Below are 22,092 nucleotides of genomic sequence, written 5' to 3' on the forward strand. Positions count from 1 at the left end.
AATTCCTACTTGCAGAATGGTTTTTATCCAGCTACAATGGAGGCTTTTTGAGCATGAACGATCTGTTTAAGGTCCTGCTAAAGAATCTCAATTGGATTTCAGTCTGACAAGGTCACTCCAAAACCATCATTTTAGCCATTATTTTTTCATTAATTACAGCAGGTAGCCTAGCTAACAAAGCAGAAATCTTTAGTCCACAGGATATTTTCCCAAAAGTCCTGGGGATTATCAAGATTTTTTTGGCAAACGTGAGATGAGCCTTTGTCAGCAGAGGTTTTCATCTTGGAACTCTGGAGTAATTTTAATATGCCAGCCACTCCTGGGAAGTTTCACCACTGTTCTAAGATTTGTGAATAATGACTTTCACCACGGTTCACTGGAGTCCCAACGCCATAGAAATAGCTTTATAACCCTGTCCAGACCAATAGAGGTCAATGATTTGAGTTTCTTGAGATTGTGGCAGGCTGCGGGTTCGGGGCTGCAGCCCCTGTGTCTTCTACACCATGGCTGCTGGGTGCAGAAGGTACCCCTCAGCTCTTGGTGGGTGGCACAATTGTCCCTGCAATGATCCTCCTTGGGCTCTCGTGCCTCTGGATGTCTGGGAGCCAGATCTAGCTCCCTACACTCACTATTATACATTTACATGAAAAAATCCTATGAATACAAGCACACACAGGTGTGCAAACAGATGTACAAACAGGTATGCACAGGCGCTCTTTAGAGGCTGCTGCCTCTAAACATATCATGTAATCCTGGTACTGTGTGCTGCTCAGTAACATTCAATATATTTATTACTCACTGTTCCTTTTGCATATGTTGTTTGTTGCTGTGGTTTCCCTGCTGTGTTGTTTTTGTTTTGTTTTTGTTTGCTGTTTTCTTTTCAGCAGTTGGTGATTCAGATTTTCAGTCTTTCCTCTCTCTATCCCTCTTCTCTATTTTTCTCTCCCTCTCCTTCTGTTAACTTTCTTTCTAAATGCTTCTTTCCCTTTTCTTACTCTTTCCAGTCCCCAGTTCTGTCTGTTATGATTATAATAACTAAAAATAAAATAAAACCCCTAATAAAAATCTAATAAACTATGACTATCAAGTGGAGGGGTATAGCAAAAGGCGTAAAGCTCCACTTGGGAAAGTAAATGTGCGGGGCATTTTTCTTGGCCTTTAGACAATAAAGGGGGGTATTTTTTCCACGCAAAGGTAAGGTAGGTTTTCCCCTAATACATGAAATAATAATTTTAAAAACTGCACTTATAAACTCATTATATCTTAACATTCAGATTTGTTTGATGAGCTGAAAGGTACAAGTGGGACTAAAGAACAACAACTATGAAATCAGGAAGTAATAGAACAGGTTTTTCACAGCTCTGCAGACTTTGTGGGTGATTGTTTTTTGGAGTTTTTTTTGTTTTTGTTTTGTTTTGTTTTTGAATACTTGTGCATAGTTGACTTTGTTACACATCTTGAATATGTACTTTTATTTTAACAAGTCATCTTTTGTCCTGCGAGATCAGTGATTTTGTGCATGGTGCCTGACAAATAAATAGTAAACTAAGTCAATATGTCCCTAAATGGATAGGGTAATATAAAAACAAGCCTATAAGCTTGATGTATATAAAACGTCATATATTTTCGGGGGTTGTGGATAAGAGGGCATTATAGGAGATTAAATAAGAAAAAAGGTCTTCTGACAAAAGGACTTTATTTTTCTATTTCAGCTTGAAATAAATTAAAGTAAAGATTTATGGATTTATCATAGTGTTTTAAGTAAAATCCATGGGAGACGTGTTTATCTAGCAAGATAAAGCCGATTATGCTCCAGGCCCGGAGGCAGCGCGCTGGACGTGAACTAGCAATTTTATTGGTCGCCGGCGTGGCAGGAAGTCATAGGCAACCAATGGAAAGGGGCAGAGATTCGTCACTGTATTTCTCCATTCAACCTACCTGTCAACTTTACTGTATACCCTTCTTATTTAACGTTAGCAAGTATTTAGCGTGTTTTCACTCACTAAACTCGTATTAAACAGGACTGACAAAGTTCTAAAAAATAATGTCGTAACACTAGTTACAACGAGTGAAAGTGTTAGCGGTTTAAATGGGCGAAGTTCAGCACAGTTAGTCCCCCCTGCACTGTCTAAACTGGCCGGTCTCCGGAGGAGGATATTAGTCAGAGCCCGCAGGATGGAGTGGCTCTTCCAGCGATGCTATAAAGAGGTCGTCTTGAGCTTTCGCTCCGTACTGCTCGTGTCGTGTTTGGTGAGATACTGTTTTTGTGGAATTACATGAACGTTTCTGTTTTCGAAAAGTCTCGTAAAAGTTGTGACTTGCCCTGGTGACAGCTGGTGCTTTAATGTTGGCCGCTAATTTAAAATTATAAAAAAAAAAAAAAAAACTGCCTGCTTTACAATGACTTGTTTGGGGGGAGGTGGAGGATTTTACGTGCATCTGTGCCGGGCTGTGAAGCAGCGCTATACGGAGAAGTAGGGCAGCTTATAAATTGGTCACCGTATCCAAGCCAAGTCCAATACTAATTTATCTGTGACAGACAGTGCCAAATAATAAGAGGATAAATACTGAATCCAATCCAAACATGGCAATCCCTACAGAGGCCAGTGGATAATTAAATTGAGTTATAAGTTTCCTTCATCCCAGCATAAAAAAAGAGGGAAAAAAGACGTTTGACATCTAAATGTGATAATAATTATAGACAGGCTTTATAAACATTACCCAGCTCTTGCAGTGTCTTGAGATGTCAGCATTTGACAGCCCTGTCCTATTGCACTCACAAATCCCCTTCTAGTTCTTGATCCTGCTGGCGTGCCTGTTCCCCGGGCTGTGGTCCATTGGGGTCCAGCTTCATTCTGTATGCACAGGGAGCTATGTACCAGGGCACTACTCTGTCCTTGTCATCAACACTCCCAATGAGCAAACAGCAAAGGACGTTGGCAGGTATGGTGCTTTTTTTTTGTTTTGTTTTTTTGTCTTTTTAAACACTTGCATTGCATTTTGCAGTCTCCTAAGGTGTCATACACCGTTTTTTTTTTCAGTGTTTCCACAAAGTGAAAGAATATTTATGCATTTTCTTGTTCAGCTGAAAACATTATTATCACCCTTGTTTGGCGTGCGCAGTAATTATAAAAGTGCCAGCAGCCAGTTAGCTAAGAAATTGGAAACACCTCTAACACTTATTAATTAGCACTTTTGCTCACATTTTCTTGTTTAATTATTAGTTTTGTTTAGTTTTTATAAAACTGTGCAACAACAGAAGTTTCATTTGCTGCCAGGCAACAAGAAGTTCCAAATAGCTTCACATTTATTAAACAGAGCCTTTCCAATCTTCCCATCTGATTTAAGAAAAATACTTTTCTAATTGTAAAAAGAATAAAATAACTGAGTATTGATGCTCATCTCCTTTTTGGCGTGTGACTTGTGGTTTGTGAAAGATTTGAAGTGACTGAAGTGATTTCCCCTGACATAAGTTTGACTTTTCTGCTCGGAGAAGAGATACAATTCTGTCAAACCAACAAGTGGAGCAGAGCACTGTGTTTGCACTCTCATCTCCCTTTGTTGGCATTTTAGCTGCATGCAGATGAGATTCCATCTATTAACCACGTGTCAAGGAAAATAGCCACAGTGCGCTTTCCATATATGTAAATCACCTCCTTCACAGCTCCTCGCTCAGGGAAGGGGGGCAATGCAAAGGTGGTAATAAAATTTAGTTTACCGTCTTTTTTTCTTTTCTTGAATTCCCATCAGATGTCCTTCCCCTTCAGCTTGCTTCGTGAGTCTTGACAATGAAGGGCCCAGTTTTAATAGACAAACAGCTGTTGGCTTGTGTTTGATTTTTTTTTCTCTTTTCCCTCTTAGCCCCCTTCATTTCATTTCCACCAATACATCCAACTGTTCTCGCCATTCTCTCTTTCGTTTTTTTCTTCCAGGGCAATCATGGAAAGGCGGTTGGCGGCCAGCGTTAACATTCTCTCCAAGACCTCCACAATGTAAATTACACCTGACCTCCATTTTTGAAACGCCTCTCTACCCAGGCGGCACACAATCACAAAAGCTCCCCTTAGTTACCGTGTCCATCACATGTATGCGCTCATAAATACAATGAATGCACATGCTTCTTTGTTCACAAAGGGGAAGCTGTTTTCTTCACAAACCACAAAGCAAATGGGCTTCACCTGAATTTATTTGTTTAGCCTTATTGGAAGGCTACTGGAAACTTGAATGGCAGTTAGCCTTCAAAGTAGGCGTGTTTTTGCATGCATGGATTAGCTTTCCTGTCAATGCATAACAGCACAAAGGCGGGGGGTGGGGGGCGATTAGGTTGGGGGCAGGGGGAGGAAGCTGAACTTTGGACAAATAAGAGTAACTGAATAGAAATGTCAGTGTTAACACCTGTTTACAAAATAGAGGTGAAAATACAGGTTTGGCTTGGACTTGGCGTGGTGTGTTATTGCAGGTATGCCGTGAGCTTTCGGTTATCTTCGTATCTTAAATGTCAGCATAAAACTTGTTGACATTCCTGTGCTTTAAAACCACTTTTTAAACAAAGAGGGGGTTTTGCACCTGACACCACAGGAGCATATCAAGAACAGTCCGACAGCCACTGTAGGGTGTAATAAACTATTATTAGTTCTTTGCATGAAAGCTCTTATTTTGTTAAATTTGAAGGCTCCATTTGTCTGCTTGTACTTTCCGGTCAGTAGCCCTGCAGTGCTTCAGTTCCAATACTTTCTGTCATTTTAGGTTCTATTGGAAAGGAGAAATCCAGGATGCAAATGAAATCCTGATGGTAAGCTCTCGGAGACAATTCCTTCTGTGATCAGCATGCACTCGGGCATGTCGAAATACAAGACTGGTGAGATGAGATGTGTTTGTTGTTGCAGCTGGTGAAAACAAAGACTTCCAGGATCCAGAAGGTGGTGGACTACGTGAGGTAAGCTTGTCACGTTGTCAAATTCACACTGGACACTGTGCCTTGTGCTCTGTGAAGAAGAGTTATTAAAGGGAGAAAAAAGCCAGGTTCGTGGCTTCAGTCTGAACATTATTTTCAGTTCAAACGTTCACATTCAAACACTGATACTTTCATGTTTGGACAAAAAACTAGAAGTAATAGATAATGAGGTTTTTCTTGTCAGCTTCTGCAATTCTGCATCAATATTTCACACTATTTATAATTAGAGATTGGCTCATTCTACATGACAATTCACGTTTTCGGGCTATTCAGTATTAGAGCGTTAAAAACACTGCATAATTGCAATATATGCACACATCTTCAGTGTACTGTCAGCATTGTGAGGCTTTTAAAGCACTGCAGTGCTTTTAGTCCTAGGTGATGGGAAATTGAATCAAGAACCACTTTATACAGATTTGAGTTTATACGAACACGTTCTTTGCGTGCCTTTAGGTCTATACATCCCTACGGGAACCCAGAAGTCCTCAGTCTTGCAGTAGATGACGGCAGCTTGGCATACATGAAATGGATGGACGAAGCCATTCCAGATGACTGATATTTCGTTAAGGCCAAAGCTAATCTCAGCGAGGACTGCCGTCAAACAAGGAAACTGAGCCATGTGTGTTTGTTGCTCTTAACTTTTTTTTTCCAGGATTTGGAGAGTTTTAAAAGTTCAGGAAGTGCTCTGTAGCATTAACGTTTAATACAAGGAAGTTTGGTAGGCCTGACCTTCTTAACTGGAAGTGTACTGCAGAGATTGGATTTCAAACGCTGCTTGTAAAAAGAAAAAAAATTACATGAAAGAGTCAAAGTTCCACTCAGGTAATCTGTTGTAAGGAAATGGACAAGAACTCTTATGGTGCTTTTAAGCATATCAGTTCTTTTTTATGGTATGTTACCAGATCATTCTCTCCAGTTTAAAAAAACAAAAAAAGTATAGTATGTGGCAAGTCACATAACCAAGATGTAATAATAATAATATGAAATAACAATAATAATCAATAATCAAGACCTATAATGTGATAAAAGTCATAAAAAGTACAGTCAAATTGCCCCTTATTTCCACTTTGCCTTAACTCACCTACATGGTAAAGGCCTTGCGTATATGCTTTACTGCTATTGTCATATAGGAAGTGAAAAAAAAAGTGAATTTTATGGAACCACAGTCTGCAGCACTTCTCTTTATGCCCACCAGTCCAGTAGGGCCAGGAATTAAACACACTGGAATGTAGCCTGTGTGCATTTACATAATTTGTCTCAACTTTTAGAGAGTTTTTGAGTTGACCCCTGTATTTTGTTAGACCCAATTTTTTCTATTTTGCATCTGCAAAAGGCTTCAAGGAGAGACCAGCTGAATGTCAATAATGTAGAAGGCCACTGAGTTTCACCCTATTTTGGGTGAATGCATAAAGAAAACCCTCTATGCAAGGTTAAACTTCACACTCGCTGTAAACCTATTGGCTCATCTCTCGTCTGTAATAAATGCATCTATATTTTATACTATTCCGCTGTATCTCTTGAATTATTTTTTCCGCTCGAGGACAAACCTTTTCTCTCCGATATTTCCATACCTGTCATCCATACATATGCTGTGTATAATGAAATAATGGTAAAATACAGGTTTAATAACCTATTTCTTAACTTAATGTAATTTATGTGCATTAAGAAATGTTTAAACAGCTCAGTACCAAAGTAATTAGTAAATCACTGTCACCTAGATAACATACCATGGCCCACGGTGAAATATTACCCTATAATATATTTATTGTTATGAGTTATGTATTTTTAAAGCCCTTCCCAAAAGCATAGGCACACTGAGAAATCTGTGCATGCAGCAAGACAGGGTATCAGAGCAATCTGTGTGTACCCACAGTTTATAGATTATCTGTCAGGCTCTAGAGTAACACTTGTCCACATGCGCACATCCTTTATTAGTGTGAACTGAAACACAACAAAGAACAGCACGCCTACATGTTGCATAAGTGTCCCAGATTAGCTCTGCCTGTGTTAATAAAACATCTACTACCAATTAGCACAACCTCACCTAAAGATAAAAATATGTCTTTTTTATCTAACTTACTATGGGTAAGTTCATCTATTTGATTGTTATATCAGTTTTCCACTTTTAGCACTCCTTCCTAATTCTAAAAGCTGAAAGAACTGCTGCTGATCTGTCCTTGATCTTCATAGATGAGTCCAAAAGGTTTTTTATTTAATTTTCTAATAAACGGCACTTGCACATTATGTGAACAGACCAGGTAAGAGTCTTGTTGCCCTTATGAATTTTACAAAGTGTACATGAGCAAATATGCTGCCTGTAACCTTTCAGATACTATTAAAATTTAACTTCATTCAATTTCAAAACCAGGTAATTTTAGCTAATCTGATAGGTGTACCACCCCACATTTGCACTTTTGCAAAAATTTGTCAGCCATGCAAGCTTACTCATTAAACCAAAGTATGCACTAAGCCTGAGTGTGCATAAAGTGTTTCCAGCATGAGGCCTCAACAAAGGAACTGCAGACATGGTTTAGTTTGGTGTTGTGTCTGTGGAGCCAAAATAATCCTGCCTGTCAGGTCCAGAGTTTAGGCCATTTGGTGGTAGTGTGCAAGTGTGGCTGTTAATTCAATGAATTTCCTCTTGTTCAACTGTAATTACACCCACACCAATGCATAGGTATACATCCCATGTTTTTTAGTAAGCCACATTCATACTTATGCATGTGTATACAGTGTTTGCCTTGGCTGGTAAATATGGTTGTGCAATGACAAAAGATGCTATATAAAATATAAACTGCAGTTCACGTTGTGACAAAAAATAATAATTATCATGCAGTTTGATTAAATGTTCACTAGATGGCAGTGTTTTAATACACAAACAGACTCGACATCATTCTTAAACAATCACATGTGAGTCATACTGAATGAATGCCTGTAGTTTTTGCAGTGATAGAGCTCAAATATAATCTATTCATTTCCAGTCAGTGTAATTCTTATTAGTTAAAGAGTCTGGCCCCAGTATTAGTCAGTGCTACTTTAAGTATTTTGACATAAAGTTCAATAATGAGCCCTCTTGCACAGTGTGCTCATTATAAGACACATTCAACAAAGTGTTTAATATAGCTGTCCCACGTAATGATATCATTATTATTATAATGTACTGAGACACTATAAAATCTCTGCTATTAATATTTAATACATGTGACTATTAAGAGTTATCCTTTAACTAATTGACAACTGAAGAAGCACCATTTATATCCTTGCACGAATATTGTCATAAATTGTGTCAACACAGAGACATATGGCTGGCTGTTTTTCCTTCCTGTGCTTGATTAAGTTCTCCATTGGATGCAGAGCTCAGAACATGATAATTAAAAGTAATCTGTAAGAAACAGACGCTTCTAACATGACGCTCCCGCTGAGAAATTCAATAAACTGAGGATAGCACACATGCAGAGACAACAAGATGTCCAAGTAGTCAGCATTTTCCCAAATTTTGATTTATTTATTTTTTTTGCTATGTTGATTAGTACCTTATAGCTGATATGTTATTAAATTGAGTGTTTTTACTAGTTATTGTAATTGTTTGTATTATTATATAGTATATCACAGTGGTTTCAAATTTTAGTATAAAGGTAGGTTTCTCTTATGTATTGTTTCACAGCTGATAAGCGACAAGATCAACTGTATTTAGATGACAATACTGCGCATAACATTTTATATACTATATTATTTATTTGAGATTTTTGGTCTGAGTGTAATCTTTTTTTGTATGTAACCCACACTATAATCTTTTCCTGACTCTAACCAAACAGCAATACCTAATATATAATTATATATAATAATATATATAATTGCTAATACAGCAATAAACCTAATCAAACAGTTAGTGAAAGTAAAAGTAAACGAAAAGTAAAATAAGACCAAACAGTGAGTGAAACGGACAATTCCTCCACCCTCCTTTCTATCTTATGAGTTTTGATGCATCATCATTCAGGTAAGTAAATCCCCAAAAGTTGATTCTGTTCATCTTGATGTAGCGTTTTGTGGGAGAAACGTTTCGTCACTCACCCAAGTGACTTCTTCAGTCTCAGCTGACTGCAGGTTTCCCCAACCTTAACAGTACATTTAAACAGCACATTTGCATGATGACTGAAACTAGTACCACTGAGGGAACAATGGACTGGTTCCTTGATCATTAATATGCAAATTCTCATGACAACAACCACTGATCAAGGCTCATTGATCAAACACCACTGATCAATGGTCATGAGTACCATTCACAGAGAGTTGGGGAATAGCTGCAATCACACCATTGTAAGATGGTGAAAGATGTACCCTCGGGCCCCCTCCTCGATGACTCCCCGCTCAAACCAGTGTTCCTCCCTGTCCAGGATGTGTACATCCTCATCATTGAAAGAGTGTCCACTGGCCTGTAGGTGTGAATAGACTGCAGAGTTCTGGCCTGACGAGGTGGCTCTTCTGTGTTGTGCCATCCACTTAGCCAGAGGTTGTTTGGTTTCCCCGATGTATAAATCATGGCAATTATCCTGGCACTTTACAGAGTACACTATATTATTTTGTTTGTGTCGGGGATCACTTCGGGTTTTCACTTAAGCTCCAGCTGTCCGCTGATCAAGGAACTGACCTCCCAGCCCATTGTTCCCTCAGTGGTGTTAGTTTCAGTCATCATGCAAATGTACTGTTTATAAGGTTGAAACCATGCTGAGGCTTCAAGAACCCTTTCTCATCGCTTCATTGTATGGCTGATCAACTTTATCCTTCTGTGGTCACTCCAGCCCTGCTCTTAAAGATTGGTACCAGTGCACTTTATCTCTACTCACTTGCCAAGACCGTTGGTTAAAAAGTCCACTGCCTTCTCTACTAGACATCAACATACCGCCGCAGCTATGTCATGTGGACCAACTGCCTTTCAAGTCCACATCCTCTTCATAGCCGCCCTGACTTCCGCCTTACTAATCCTCTACACGCCCTTATTTATCTTTTCTTCTATCTGTCCTCAGCACTCTCACATTTTTCTTCATTCGTCCTGTCCTCTAAGTATTTCCATCTTTGCAACCTCTCTTTGAACTGCAAACTACTCAAAGTATATTTTAGTACATATGAAAATAACAAAAGGAACCACCAGCCACTTATGTAACCTATACCATTATCGTAAAATAACAAAAAAAAATGTATAACTCACCTGCTTTAAACCTTTAAACTTGCTTCTGTAGCCAGCCTTAAATGGCAATAGTAGGAACTGCAGCCCTGGAAGTCACTACTTACAGTAACCACTCTAGGTCTGTGGGGAATCTGTGGGAAAAACCCCACTTATAAATTAGTTATTAAACATTTTCAACTGCAGACAACAAAGCTGCTTTCTTATGAAATTGGCAAATGCAGGACCGATTTATTAATGACCTCTGAACAGTAAGAATTCGACAAACTGCTGGCCGTGCAACCATTCAGCACAGCACACCACATAGTGTCAATATGTCAATATGGTGTTGCTTTTGCACAAGTGGTCCACTGGTGTTTCCAAACCCATACAAGTTAGAAAACTCAAACACATTATACACTCGCCTGATATATTTTTTTATATGGTTTTCAAACACTGACACTGGCTGTATTTGTGCCAGTAGTCTGCTCAGTTCATCGGTCTGCCATTCACGGGGGTAGATTAAAGAAACAGGCTCAGCCCTGAGGCTATATATAACCTATGGAGAGATGACAGTGAGCAAAATGGCATGCAGTGACATTCACAGAATTTAACATTTACCACTAATAGCACATGATCTTCAATTTTTTTAGATGCCTGGATCCTCGGCATGGTAAGCACCACATTGTTTGGTGCATATTTATTGATAAAAATGAGAATTTTAATTTTAATATATTCTGAGATAAAAGTTTCTCATCAGTTGTGGGGAAAATGGGCTATTTATGTTGTTCTTTGCCTGATTTTAAATTCCCTGGAGGAGCACTGTACTGTATCTGCATTAACCTGCAATAAAATCCATTTGGACTCTCTGAGTCTGTATATGTTTCCCAGAACATGTTTAAATGAAGTCATTTCTTTTGACCCTGTTATATGTATACTATCATGGCACATTCTAATCAGGGTGAAGGAGTCGGGTGAATGCATCGTAGGTAGGAGGAATATATTAGTCACACGCACTTTAGTAATGGGATGGGAGGGAGAACTCCAGATCTGCTTCCCAGAGCAGAAAGTCTGCTCTTAATTTAGAATAATGCATTCACATTAAAATTCTTTCTGTAAAGCTTTGCTTTAAGAAAATCTAAATGTTTTATTAATGTTGTATTAAATTATATCCTATCACAGTGGACCAAGATGGAACTTTTAGAAAGGCTGAGCTTTTATATTTCATAACCGTAGCACATAAAGTAACATGAATCCAGTTGCCAAATTCAACCCAATTTTTTTGGGCTTTTTACTTTTTACCGAGGAAGAGGAACTTTGCACGTATTTCCCAAAGCTAAATAAATCTGTGTTGGCAAAGAGGAAAAAAAACCTTCCAGTTCTGCGGCAAATAAAAAACAGAAGTATGATAAATAGTGATGTGGGGGTGGGAAAAAAGCAAACCTTACATAGATTTGTGAAAAGAAAAATATATATTCATTTCCAACTCCCTGCTCTTGAGCTGCAAATGACGCAAAGCTGGTTATACTTTCTCATTATTCTTTCATTAAAACTTTTACATAAACTTTTATTTAACAGTTATCGGAAGGTCAACAACATATGGTAGTTAACTGAAATGTATCAGCTTATTTCAACAAAATATCTTTACCTACAAACTTACCTGAGGCTTGACTAGAGGTCAGGCTGCTGGCCTTTCAGTACAGTGGTATAAAGCCTGAAAGCATGAAGGAGTCAAAAACATCTCTCTTACACTGAGTGAAATGCAATGTTAGTCCAACTGAAACGAGGAAATACAGTAAGGGAGCATCATCATCAACAATGACGAAAGAAAGGTCACACACACACGCACATAGGAATTACAAGAAATACACACACATCCGCTGAGAAGCCCCTAGTGATACTGCACAGGATGTTTTGAGTTGAGTGTTATGAGACAGAGTTGAGCACTTTGATGGCATTTGGACAGAGGCTTTTCTGTAGTCTGGAGCCGCAGTCTTTTATTGATCTGTAGCATCCTTCAGAGGGCAAGTGAGTGAAAAGGCGGCACCCAGGATAAGAAGAGTCCTTGATGATGTTCGGGGTCTGACATGAGCACCGGGCTTCTGTAGATCTCCTCAAGTGCAGTGTGAGTGAGTGTTGTTGGTTGTCTGTGCCGATTGGATGGTTTTCTTAAGAGCCTTGTTGTCAGCCTCATTGCAGCGGGAATGCCACACCAAAACTCCATAGCTGAGTGCACTTTACACTGAGCTACGGAAGAAGGACACCAGCAGCTGTTTGGACACTTTGGCTTTCATAAACATCCTTAAGAAGCTGAGCCACCTCTGAGCCTTCTTTACCAGAGAGGCTGTATTTATATTCTATGTGACATCCTGAAGGGATGTGTGTGTGCCAAAGAATTTAAAGTTGGACACTCTCTCCACAGTGTCTCCACCCATGTGTAATGTGACAAGTTTCTCCTTCTGTCTCCTTAAGCTCAGGATCAGCTTTTTTCTTTTAGAGGTACTGAGTGCCAGGTAATTGATGGAGCACCATACTGACGGTTCATTCCTGTAAGCAAACTCATCAGCCTTGTGTATTAATCTCACCACATCATCTATAAACTGACCGTGTTAGTGATGAAACTCATTTTTCGTTTAAAAAAAACAATTTGAGGTGATTTGAGTACCAAGAGAGCCACACCATTCCACCACCAGTAGCAGCCTGAACCATTGCTACAGGGCGCGATGGCGCTTTCATGTTGTTTATACCAAATTCTGAGCCTATTATCCAAATGTCACAGCAGAAATCAAGACTCAATAGACCAGGCAACATTTTTCCAGTTGTGTCAGAACTGTACCCCTGATTTAATGTCCTTAGTTGACAGGGGAGCCACCACTGTGGTCTTCTGCTCCTGTAGCCCATCTGCATCAAGTTTCAATATGTTATGGATTCAGGGATGCTCTTCTGCATATCTTGGAAGTAACAAGTGGTTATTTGAGTTTCTGTTGACTTCAGCTTGCTGCAGTCTGGCCATTTTTCATCTGACCTCCGACACCAACAAGGCATTTTTACCCAAAGAACTGCCAAGAACAAACTGATTTTCTGTAAACTCTACAGATGGTTGTGTGGGAAAATCCCAGGAGATCAGCAGTTTTTAAAATATTTAGACCCGCCTGGCACCAACAAGCACGCCTCGTTAAAAGTCACTTAAATGATCCATTCTGATTCTCAGTTTATAATTTAGCAGCTCATGCCTACATGCCTGGACTGAGTTACTGTCATGTTTTTTGCTTAGATATTAGATATTTGCATTAATGAGCAGTTGAACAGATGTACCTAACAAAGTCACCGGTGAGCATAGACACACATATATAAGCACACGTGTCTCCTGTTGTTAGACATTTGGAGGCAAATAGTCTAAACTATGTATGTTTGTGTTTTTTAAAGAACAATTAAATCACATTTTTTGGTCAGTTTTGACAGCCTTAATGCATAATAACAGGTATGTTCGCAGGTGCAAATAAATCCCGCAGTGTTTCAGACAGAGGTGGGACCAAGTCATTGTTTTGCAAGTCTCAAGTAAGTCTCAAGTCTTTATCCTCAAGTCTCAAGTCAAGTCTCAAGTAATGTCAGGCAAGTCAGAGTCGAGTCTCAAGTCACTGGTGTAAAAGTCCGAGTCAAGTCACAAGTCTGAAACTTTGAATTTCAAGTCCTTTCGAGTCTTTAAAAAAAAAAAATGAAAAAATAATGTTGCAGTTATGCTAAATGTAAATATTAGACCATGTAATTTTAAAATCTGTGTTTTTCTCAACACATGACAAAATAGTGAACTTAGAAAATATACACAAATTGTGAAATTGCACCTCTTTAAAATGCAGCTCAATTAAACCTAGCTCCAAGAATAATTTTCACCGACAGTTCTGAGATAAGCTGCATGTTATTCTTGGATGCGGTTGTAGGACCGGCTTTAAAATCGCATGACAAAAATATCATACACATTAAAAAAAACTGTATCACCAACGTAGCCTGGACAACATTTGCTAGTTAGATGAAGTCAGCTATCTCATCGTAGCATATTTATATGCATATTTATAATTATACGGTTCTTGGAGTGAGTGCATACACTCATGAAGTTTAGTAACTTCAGGTCACTGCAACAAGCCCAGGTACAGTTTACCGACGGATGGGTACAGGACCTTGAAATGCACCGTGTAGAACGAAAGACCATCGTACGTATCATAAGTTTACCAGTCTCACAAATCGTCGTCATAAATACACATTCCTTAACCGTTTATTAATAGGACCTTTGAGCTCAACGGTAATTAATTAGTAGTGGAAATAATTTCTGGTACCCATCACAGAAATGTAGCAGTGACAATAATACTGTATGCTGTAATCGTACTGGACAATTGGTGATACAAAAAACCTGTTTTATCCTGTGAATAAAAGTATATGTTTTTATCAGTGTACCATAATAACAGAAGCGAAACGCAATATTGTGTCAGGATAATTTACTATTTATGCACAATAAATAAAGGAGCATAGCGCGACAATTTCTGTTCAGCGCCAGACTTGCTTGTAACCTATATCACCAATTATGTTATGAAAAATGACGTATTAACTACTAAAAAACACTGACCTTCGTGTAAATGCTTGGAGCAGACTAACCTGTGAGCTGGAGTGTTCTGGGACGTTATATTTGATCTTTGAATGGCTGCAATCCAGGCCATCCGTCGCGTCTTTGTTACTTCGGAAACATGGCTCGAACAATTTCTCTTCAACGACGTAATCCGATAACAACCGATCTCTTTACCCGTCGGCTTCCCGTGGCTGTCATGCGACCGGCTATTGCAGTTAATAATACAACAGCTTCTTGACATTTTTGTGTTTCTTTTTATCGCTGTGTAACTGATTTTAATTGAAAGCCTGCGTGCGCTAGTACCGCTTGCCACGAGTTCCCAGAATCCTTTGCGGTTCTACCCGTGAATGACGTCACATTTTCAATCTCTATATAATATGCATGTTAAATTTTATATTTGGGGTAAAATATCAAGTCTTTTCAAGTAAACCGGTTCAAGTCCAATTCAAGTCCCAAGTCATTGGTGTAAAAGTCCAAGTCAAGTCACAAGTCTTAGAACATTTTTTCAAGTCAAGTCTAAAGTCATAAAATTAATGACTCGAGTCTGACTCGAGTCCAAGTCATGTGACTCGAGTCCACACCTCTGGTTTCAGAAACATGGCGCATTCCTTGAATTGTAGAGTCAGTGCACATCTGATGTCATCTAATGGTCACGCCTTTTTTTAATCAAGTGAAAGCGAAAAGTCATTCATCCTACAAGCCGCCAAGGTTGTTAAGAATTTCAGTTCTAATCTCGCTTCATACTGGAGACAGAGTTTGAACAACAGAACATTAACCGACCTGTCTCCATACAAACATCAGCTTAAGACAACAGAACAAAGCTTTCTGCACTTGCGGCTCTTCTTTGTGCACTATACTAAGCTCCCCAAGCCTTAAGAATGTGCATGTGGATTTCCTACGTGCCCTCATGTAGACATGCTGGTATTATACCATTTAGACTGCAGTTTCACTAAAGATTGGATCTGTCACACACAGCCAAAGTGATGCAGTACATGTAAGCTGTGAACTGGCTTAGCGCTCTGCGTTGCAAGGTTACACAGAGGAGAGGAAAGAATAATGTCTCAGTGCCTGACTGAGTAAGCCCACACTAGCAGGTGATTGCTTTCTTCCTCTCCTCAGCACCTCCTCTTCTCTCTCCTCGTGCTCCTCCCATTTCCCTGCCCCTGTGTACCTCATAAATCTTCATCTGCAGTACACGTGCTCCGTGTAAGTCCAACACATCCACTTTCGCAGCAAGTGAGAGCAGGAATGAGAGAAAGTCAGAATGAGATTGGAGACACTTGACGAGGCAATAAAAGCAGCTCATTTCTTCTCCCGCACCTTTCTCCTGGCTCTGTTTGCTCGCTCACTCCTCGCTCGCTCACTCCCCGAGCTGCTACACAGACTCCGTCATCAAAACACACACAGTGAGGCGTGTTGGCTCGCTCTCTCTACAGCCACACAATCTGGATCAAGCGTTCAAGATGCAGCAGCAGGGAAAGATGTCTTCTGATTCCCTGTCAGGTAAAGGCAAGAATAAGATCTGTGTTTCTCTGCCTTCCTTCCCACTTCTTGTCATCACTATTCATCCTGTTTCCTCTCCTTACTTCAGTGTTAGAATTCTGGTTTCTGTTTGTGTAATTCTTTGCTTCGTATGCAAGCCCATGAGTGCAAGTGTTGCGTTAAAAGAGGTGATAACCATGGTGATTGTAATTGTAAATTACATTGTGTGTGTGTATGTGTTGTATTTTTTCCATATGGCAGTGCTAAAAGAGTACATTAAGGTGGAGTTGCTCGTGCTACTATGACTACCTCACTTCACAGCTTAGAAAGTGGATACGGACTAGAAAACATTGCATTCTTCTGACCTAGATATACTGACAAGGCTTGTGCTGCTTTTTCCTTCAACTTACTGTGTTTAATAGGTTGCGGCTGATTGCCAGAAAGTGTTGTTTGGGCTTGCTCCTATAGAGTGACAACATAATTTGCATGCAGGTCGTATGTGAATTTTAAACCACGAAAGATCAAAGCAAGTAGCTCGGGCTGAGGAAGAGTGCATTTACATTTGCTGTGCTCGGTCTGTGGAGGTTGATAGCTGTCCTCTGTGATGAGGATGCTCCTGCTGGGTATTGAGTTGGGAACTAGACTGTTCGCACTCATTGGCTGTTTGTTGTGTAATCCATTTGATTAGAGCCAGAGGGATAGATTTGTCCTCAGTGAAGCCTACTTTGATTTATTGTACAATGAAAGGTTTGATAATTCTGTTAATGTGTCGTGGGAATCTCAGCATCAACCTAATTAAGGCTACTTAGTGAGAACAAGAAGTTTGAAAAAAACTTGGCGAGGTGTAGAGAACAAATTGAAACTGTAAATGTAAAGAGGACCAAGTTAAAATATATATATATGGATAAACCAAAAGTGCACCAAAAACAAATATAATTTGGCACTGATTAAATTAAGAAACGTAACAAGATGATTTAGTTTAATTAGCATTAGTATTTTTTACAGTACTGAGTGTTGTTTTCTCTGTTCTTTGAGCTACATTAGCTCAGCACCTTACTCTATCAGTCTCCTGACTCATTTCTGTCTTGAGCTTTTCTTGACCAACTAATAGGTACAAAGCTGAACCTATGACAGTCCCATCATTTGCCTACTGAAGAAAATAAAGAAAAGCTAAATCTGGGAATTATTAGAAAAGAGGAATACAAGTAATGGAAAATTGACATAGAAACATCAGTCCATGTTACATTTTAAAAACAAATCCTCGTCTATTTATTTATTTATTTATTTTTAACACATTGATAAAATGTAACTTTCTTTCTTTCTTAGTTGGCAGTTTTGATCCCCCACAGGTCTTAAGTAGTCTTAAGTAGGATGTGAAGACTTCTTCATACACTGAAAATGATTATGTGCAAGTTAATAGAGCCTGACCTGTTTGTCACATGTTATTATCGGCCGATATTACCTATCTGCTAATATATTGGTATTGGCATTTATAACAGCTGATTAATGACAATAAAAAAGCAACGTAGAGCTGGGAGAAACACCCATATTCAACAATTGAATATTGGTGTTCCATAGTTTATCCTCGTCCCTGATGGCAACACACGTGTTTGAACACCACAAATGCAACTTGCTAAGCAGTCGAGCAGAGTATAAACGAGTGAATATATAATACACGTAACAAATGAAAGGAAAATCTGTTTATTTCCTTTTATTTGATATTTTTATTTAAAAAAATATCCACCAAAATATTGGAATATTGGCTTTTTCAATAACCAAATATTGGTATTAGTCTTAAAAATCCCATATCAGTCGAGCTGCATAACATAGTTCTTGACTGATGTATTTATAGTTTGTTTTTTTTAATCACCAAGTACATAAAAAACCTATCAATAAAATATTGATAAGTTGTCTCTAAGTGTTAAATAAGGGTTTTGATGCCTTTTCCCATCTAGCTATGTTTAACTTGTTTGATCTTAACATTTAGTCCATTATTTTGGTTAATGTGGGCAAGGGGGACTTTTATGATTAAGAGGATGCATGGCAAAAAAACAAGAAATCAAGAAGGGGGAAATATTTTTTCACAGCACTTTGAGTTACAGTTAAGTAGTGAATATCTCCATTGCACTCTTAAAACAGTGACTTTGCAGTTGGCGTTTGTTTAAATAGCTAACATTGCTGTATTGTGCATTATGGCAGTTGGAAGACAAAATAAAAGTGGCTCCCGCGGTGTTCTTCATTACTTACTGACACATTGCTCCTGTTCTGACATGACACCTGTCACCCATCGCAAATTTAATTCAGGCTCCAAGTGAAATCCCTCTCATCTCCTTTGCTGCTCTTCGTCTGTGAGCAAGACAACAGCAGAAAACACAGCTGTGTACTTCCCGTAGACGAAAGGCTGTTATTAGTAGAGCCATCCTTATATGAACAAGAAAAGCAGAATCTACTCTGTGTGTTGTATTGGAACCTCAGCACTGACAATAATAGCTGGTCAGAAGGGTTACATAATCTGTGTGAGTGCAAGAGAGAAGTGTGAAGGTTCACAGGAAGCTAAATGCAAGTGGAGAAAAAAGGTAAACATCAGCAAAACCATTTATTCAATATAGAAATAAAGTAAAGAATCGTCCCTGTCAGCCTCTTTGCATTTCAGCTGCATGCCGCTGTGGTTTCCCTTTTTTGACAGCAGTACTTTTTTTCTGATTGCCTTGGCACAGATTCTACAACAGTTTGAATGTGAAAAAAAACTCTTAATCAAAGAACCAAACTGTACTGAAAGCAGCTGGCAGCAAGCACTTCACTGAAACAAACTCCATTTTCACAAAAGACTCTGACCATCTTTGTATGTCACAGGAAATGAAAACAGTGTACTCAATAAAATCAGCAATAATAACAAAGCACATAAAGAACAATTCTCTCCTCTTCCCCTTGAAGAGGGAAAACATTTTCCCCTTGATTTTCGTACGCAAGTACGTGTATTCTCAAACACAGCAGCAACAAACCAGAGAAACCATCAAATATGTAACATGGTTAAAAAAAAAAACAGGGTCCTCAAAGTACAAGCCAATAGCAGACCATTTAATGTGACCAAGGACAGTGTGCACTATTTTACATTTTATTCATCAAAAGTTCATGTTATACAAAATGAGACCAAAGCTGAACGTCTCTTAACCCTCAGCCCATTCGTTGTAACTATCAATGCGGACTAAAAATTTTCCTAAGAGCTAAAAAAAATGTAACAGCCACTTCAAATACAGTGAAAATATTTCCAACATAAATCTCCACCTTCTGATACGACACGTTCACTAATGTGTCTGTCCGCCTGCGTGGCCGCCTAAATTTGCACGTAGTCATAAAACCCTTTTTTTGGTAATAAGATACCATTCTTAATCAGGATCGGGCTTCATAAAGGGTTAAACGGAGCTGTAATTTGTGCTTAACTTTCCTCATGCATGCTAGGCCACAATTATCAAAGGAATGTCCATCAGCAAAAAATCCACAGAATGATATGTAGGGTTACAAAACTCGTGGAGCAAATTATTGATACAAATCGCCAACCTAGGCAAAAAGTTTCGCACCATTTCCTTTCAATTATATGGTAAACTCAGTCTGAAACATATGGCAGTTTTTCTTCTTTTTGGTTTTGCGGATTTGAGGTGTAACATTTCAATCCAGTGGCAAATCTTAATTCAACGTCAGTGCAAACACACGCCAGTTCTAAACAGCTGCTTGAGTTTTGAGGCTGGGGAGCTGTTGTTATTCATGCATAAACAAGAGTCGCTGCAACAAATAGAAGAAAAGCCTGAAAGAAGTGCAACGCTGTCTTCCACAGAGAAGAAGCAGAAAAGTTAGTTTGAAGAAGCGCAATAGGGAGAAGCAAAAGGAAAAGATGTGGTAGGGTAAAATTGCATCAGCTGTCCTGTCCTACATAAGAACAGTACATAATCAAGAAAGCAACTGACCCTGAACACAGCTTCTTTCTTTCCACTAAAACATCCCCACTCTCTAAATGGCCTTAGCTAACTCAGCGTCTGCATCTCAGGCTGGTTATAAATGGCAATGCTACATGAACCGACCTTATATTGGAGCCAAGCAAGTGCCAGCAATTACGCCTGACTGCCTGAAGGGAGAGAGAGCCAACCTACTGACACCTTAGCCAGGATTACAAGTTGTTGTAGTGAATTAATTAGGGAATGGGTCCAGAAATATTTGTGTCCAGGTCTGTGGTGAAGCAGAGCAAACACACTTCCAAGTTACATGATTGGCTTTCTTTGTCACCCCACTATTCCAAATAACACATGCTGCCTGGCTTCAGCCTCGTCTCTCTTCCTTGAGCTGCCTTGTTTCAAAAAGTTTGCTTTTCTCGCCTCGTCCATAATTGTTCTTGACTGTCATCTGCACTGGCTTTATATAAGAGGAAATCACAAGCCCCACAATAAATTTCAGTCTTTTCGTCTTTTCGTACCTTTGGGTTTGTCCGATGTTTGTATGACAAGAGGGAACAGCCTCATCGAAGTCACAGTCTGCAGATAATCACGGTAGCGCCACCTACTGTAAGCACACTACACTGTTTTATGCATGCATCTTGCGTGTAGTCAACACAATTGCCTCATGCTTTAAAGTTAAGTGTAACTAAATAGTGTAGAAACTACATGATATGCAGAGAGGGTATATTCAATTGTTCATATCACGTTCGAGTGAAGAAAGTCAATAATATGTTAAATCTCGCGACAGAGCATGTGATTTCATCTCGCGCACTTCGGATCGTGGTTTGATCCTCGACTGCTCACAATCCGAAGCACGGACAGTCGAGCAGTCGCCTCTACTTTTTTCGGTATACCAAAAACAGGACATTGGGTGGTTGTTACATTTACAAAAGTCTAACTTGTAATTTGAACAAAAGTATTTCATGTTTCTATGGTGAACATAATGAAATCATGTAAGATCTGTATGAAATTCAGCTACTTAATTTGTTCTTATTCAGATAACATTATACAATCTAGTAAGAGCTGTTCAGGGTGTACCCCACCTCTTAACCTATCACTTAAGGTGTACCCACATGGAAAAGATATACATAAATCTTATAAAGTTAATATCTGTCTTGTGTGGAACTTGTATGAAAAGCAAGAGTGAAAACAGATATAAGATCCCTTGAAAAATTATATGAAACTTGCATGTTTTGGATACTTGGATACTGTTACGCCCCACTTAAGAACGAAGTGTCGACTGGAGTGAGGGGTAACACAAAGTGAAAGGGAACACATGAACTACTGGAGAAATAGATGTCAGTATACAAGATTTATTGCCTAAAACTACTACAGTACGAAAACACAGGGAAGCTCTTTTCTTCAGGGTCTCCAAGGCCAGAACAATAAACAAAACACCCCCCTTTAGCTAGAAATCAAAACCAAGTACTCACTAACCAAAAACAAAATACAATGGCTGAGCTCCCTGTCTAACCAAACCAGGAGAAAACAGTTGAAACAAAAATGGCAGAGAACCCCTACCTGCTTCCACAATGACAAACTAATTATCACAATAAGGGCACACCTTCGCTCACAATAAAAGAAAGAAAAACCAAAGTTCACAGAGGGTAAGTTCTCACACACATACACACAAAGGCCCGCTGCCCAAAACTCTACAGCTCACAGCTCTGGCAAACATGGGGAAAATGGCAGGGGGTGTGGCAGTTTAGGACGGCAGACTATATGCCGTGGCTGACGAGCTGAAACACACCTCAGCTGCGGCTCATGAGGCAGACCTGCAACACAAGAAAAGGAGAAAAACAACTCTTCGACAGAGGGAGAGCCACTAGAGGTCAGCGACCGTAACAGATACTAAAACAATATATGAAAGTAATGAGAAAGCGGCCACTTT

The 22,092-nt window shown here is 39.2% G+C and overlaps 1 protein-coding gene across 1 annotated transcript; it reads left to right on the forward strand.

Moving 5' to 3' along the window:
* Window positions 1-2,160: 2,160 nt before the first annotated feature.
* On the forward strand, window positions 2,161-5,510 carry LOC146629227 (protein CutA homolog). Its single transcript, XM_085358434.1, has 6 exons — window positions 2,161-2,250; window positions 2,795-2,943; window positions 3,933-3,992; window positions 4,747-4,792; window positions 4,887-4,936; window positions 5,408-5,510. Exons 1-6 carry the CDS (start codon window positions 2,176-2,178, stop codon window positions 5,508-5,510), a joined length of 483 nt encoding a protein of 160 aa, XP_085214560.1. The 5' UTR covers window positions 2,161-2,175.
* Window positions 5,511-22,092: the final 16,582 nt, after the last annotated feature.

Source organism: Diplotaxodon limnothrissa, linkage group LG7 (genome assembly GCF_057381915.1).
Source record: "Diplotaxodon limnothrissa isolate DT_005_m linkage group LG7, D_limnothrissa_male_GT1.1, whole genome shotgun sequence".
NCBI classification, from domain to species: domain Eukaryota; kingdom Metazoa; phylum Chordata; class Actinopteri; order Cichliformes; family Cichlidae; genus Diplotaxodon; species Diplotaxodon limnothrissa.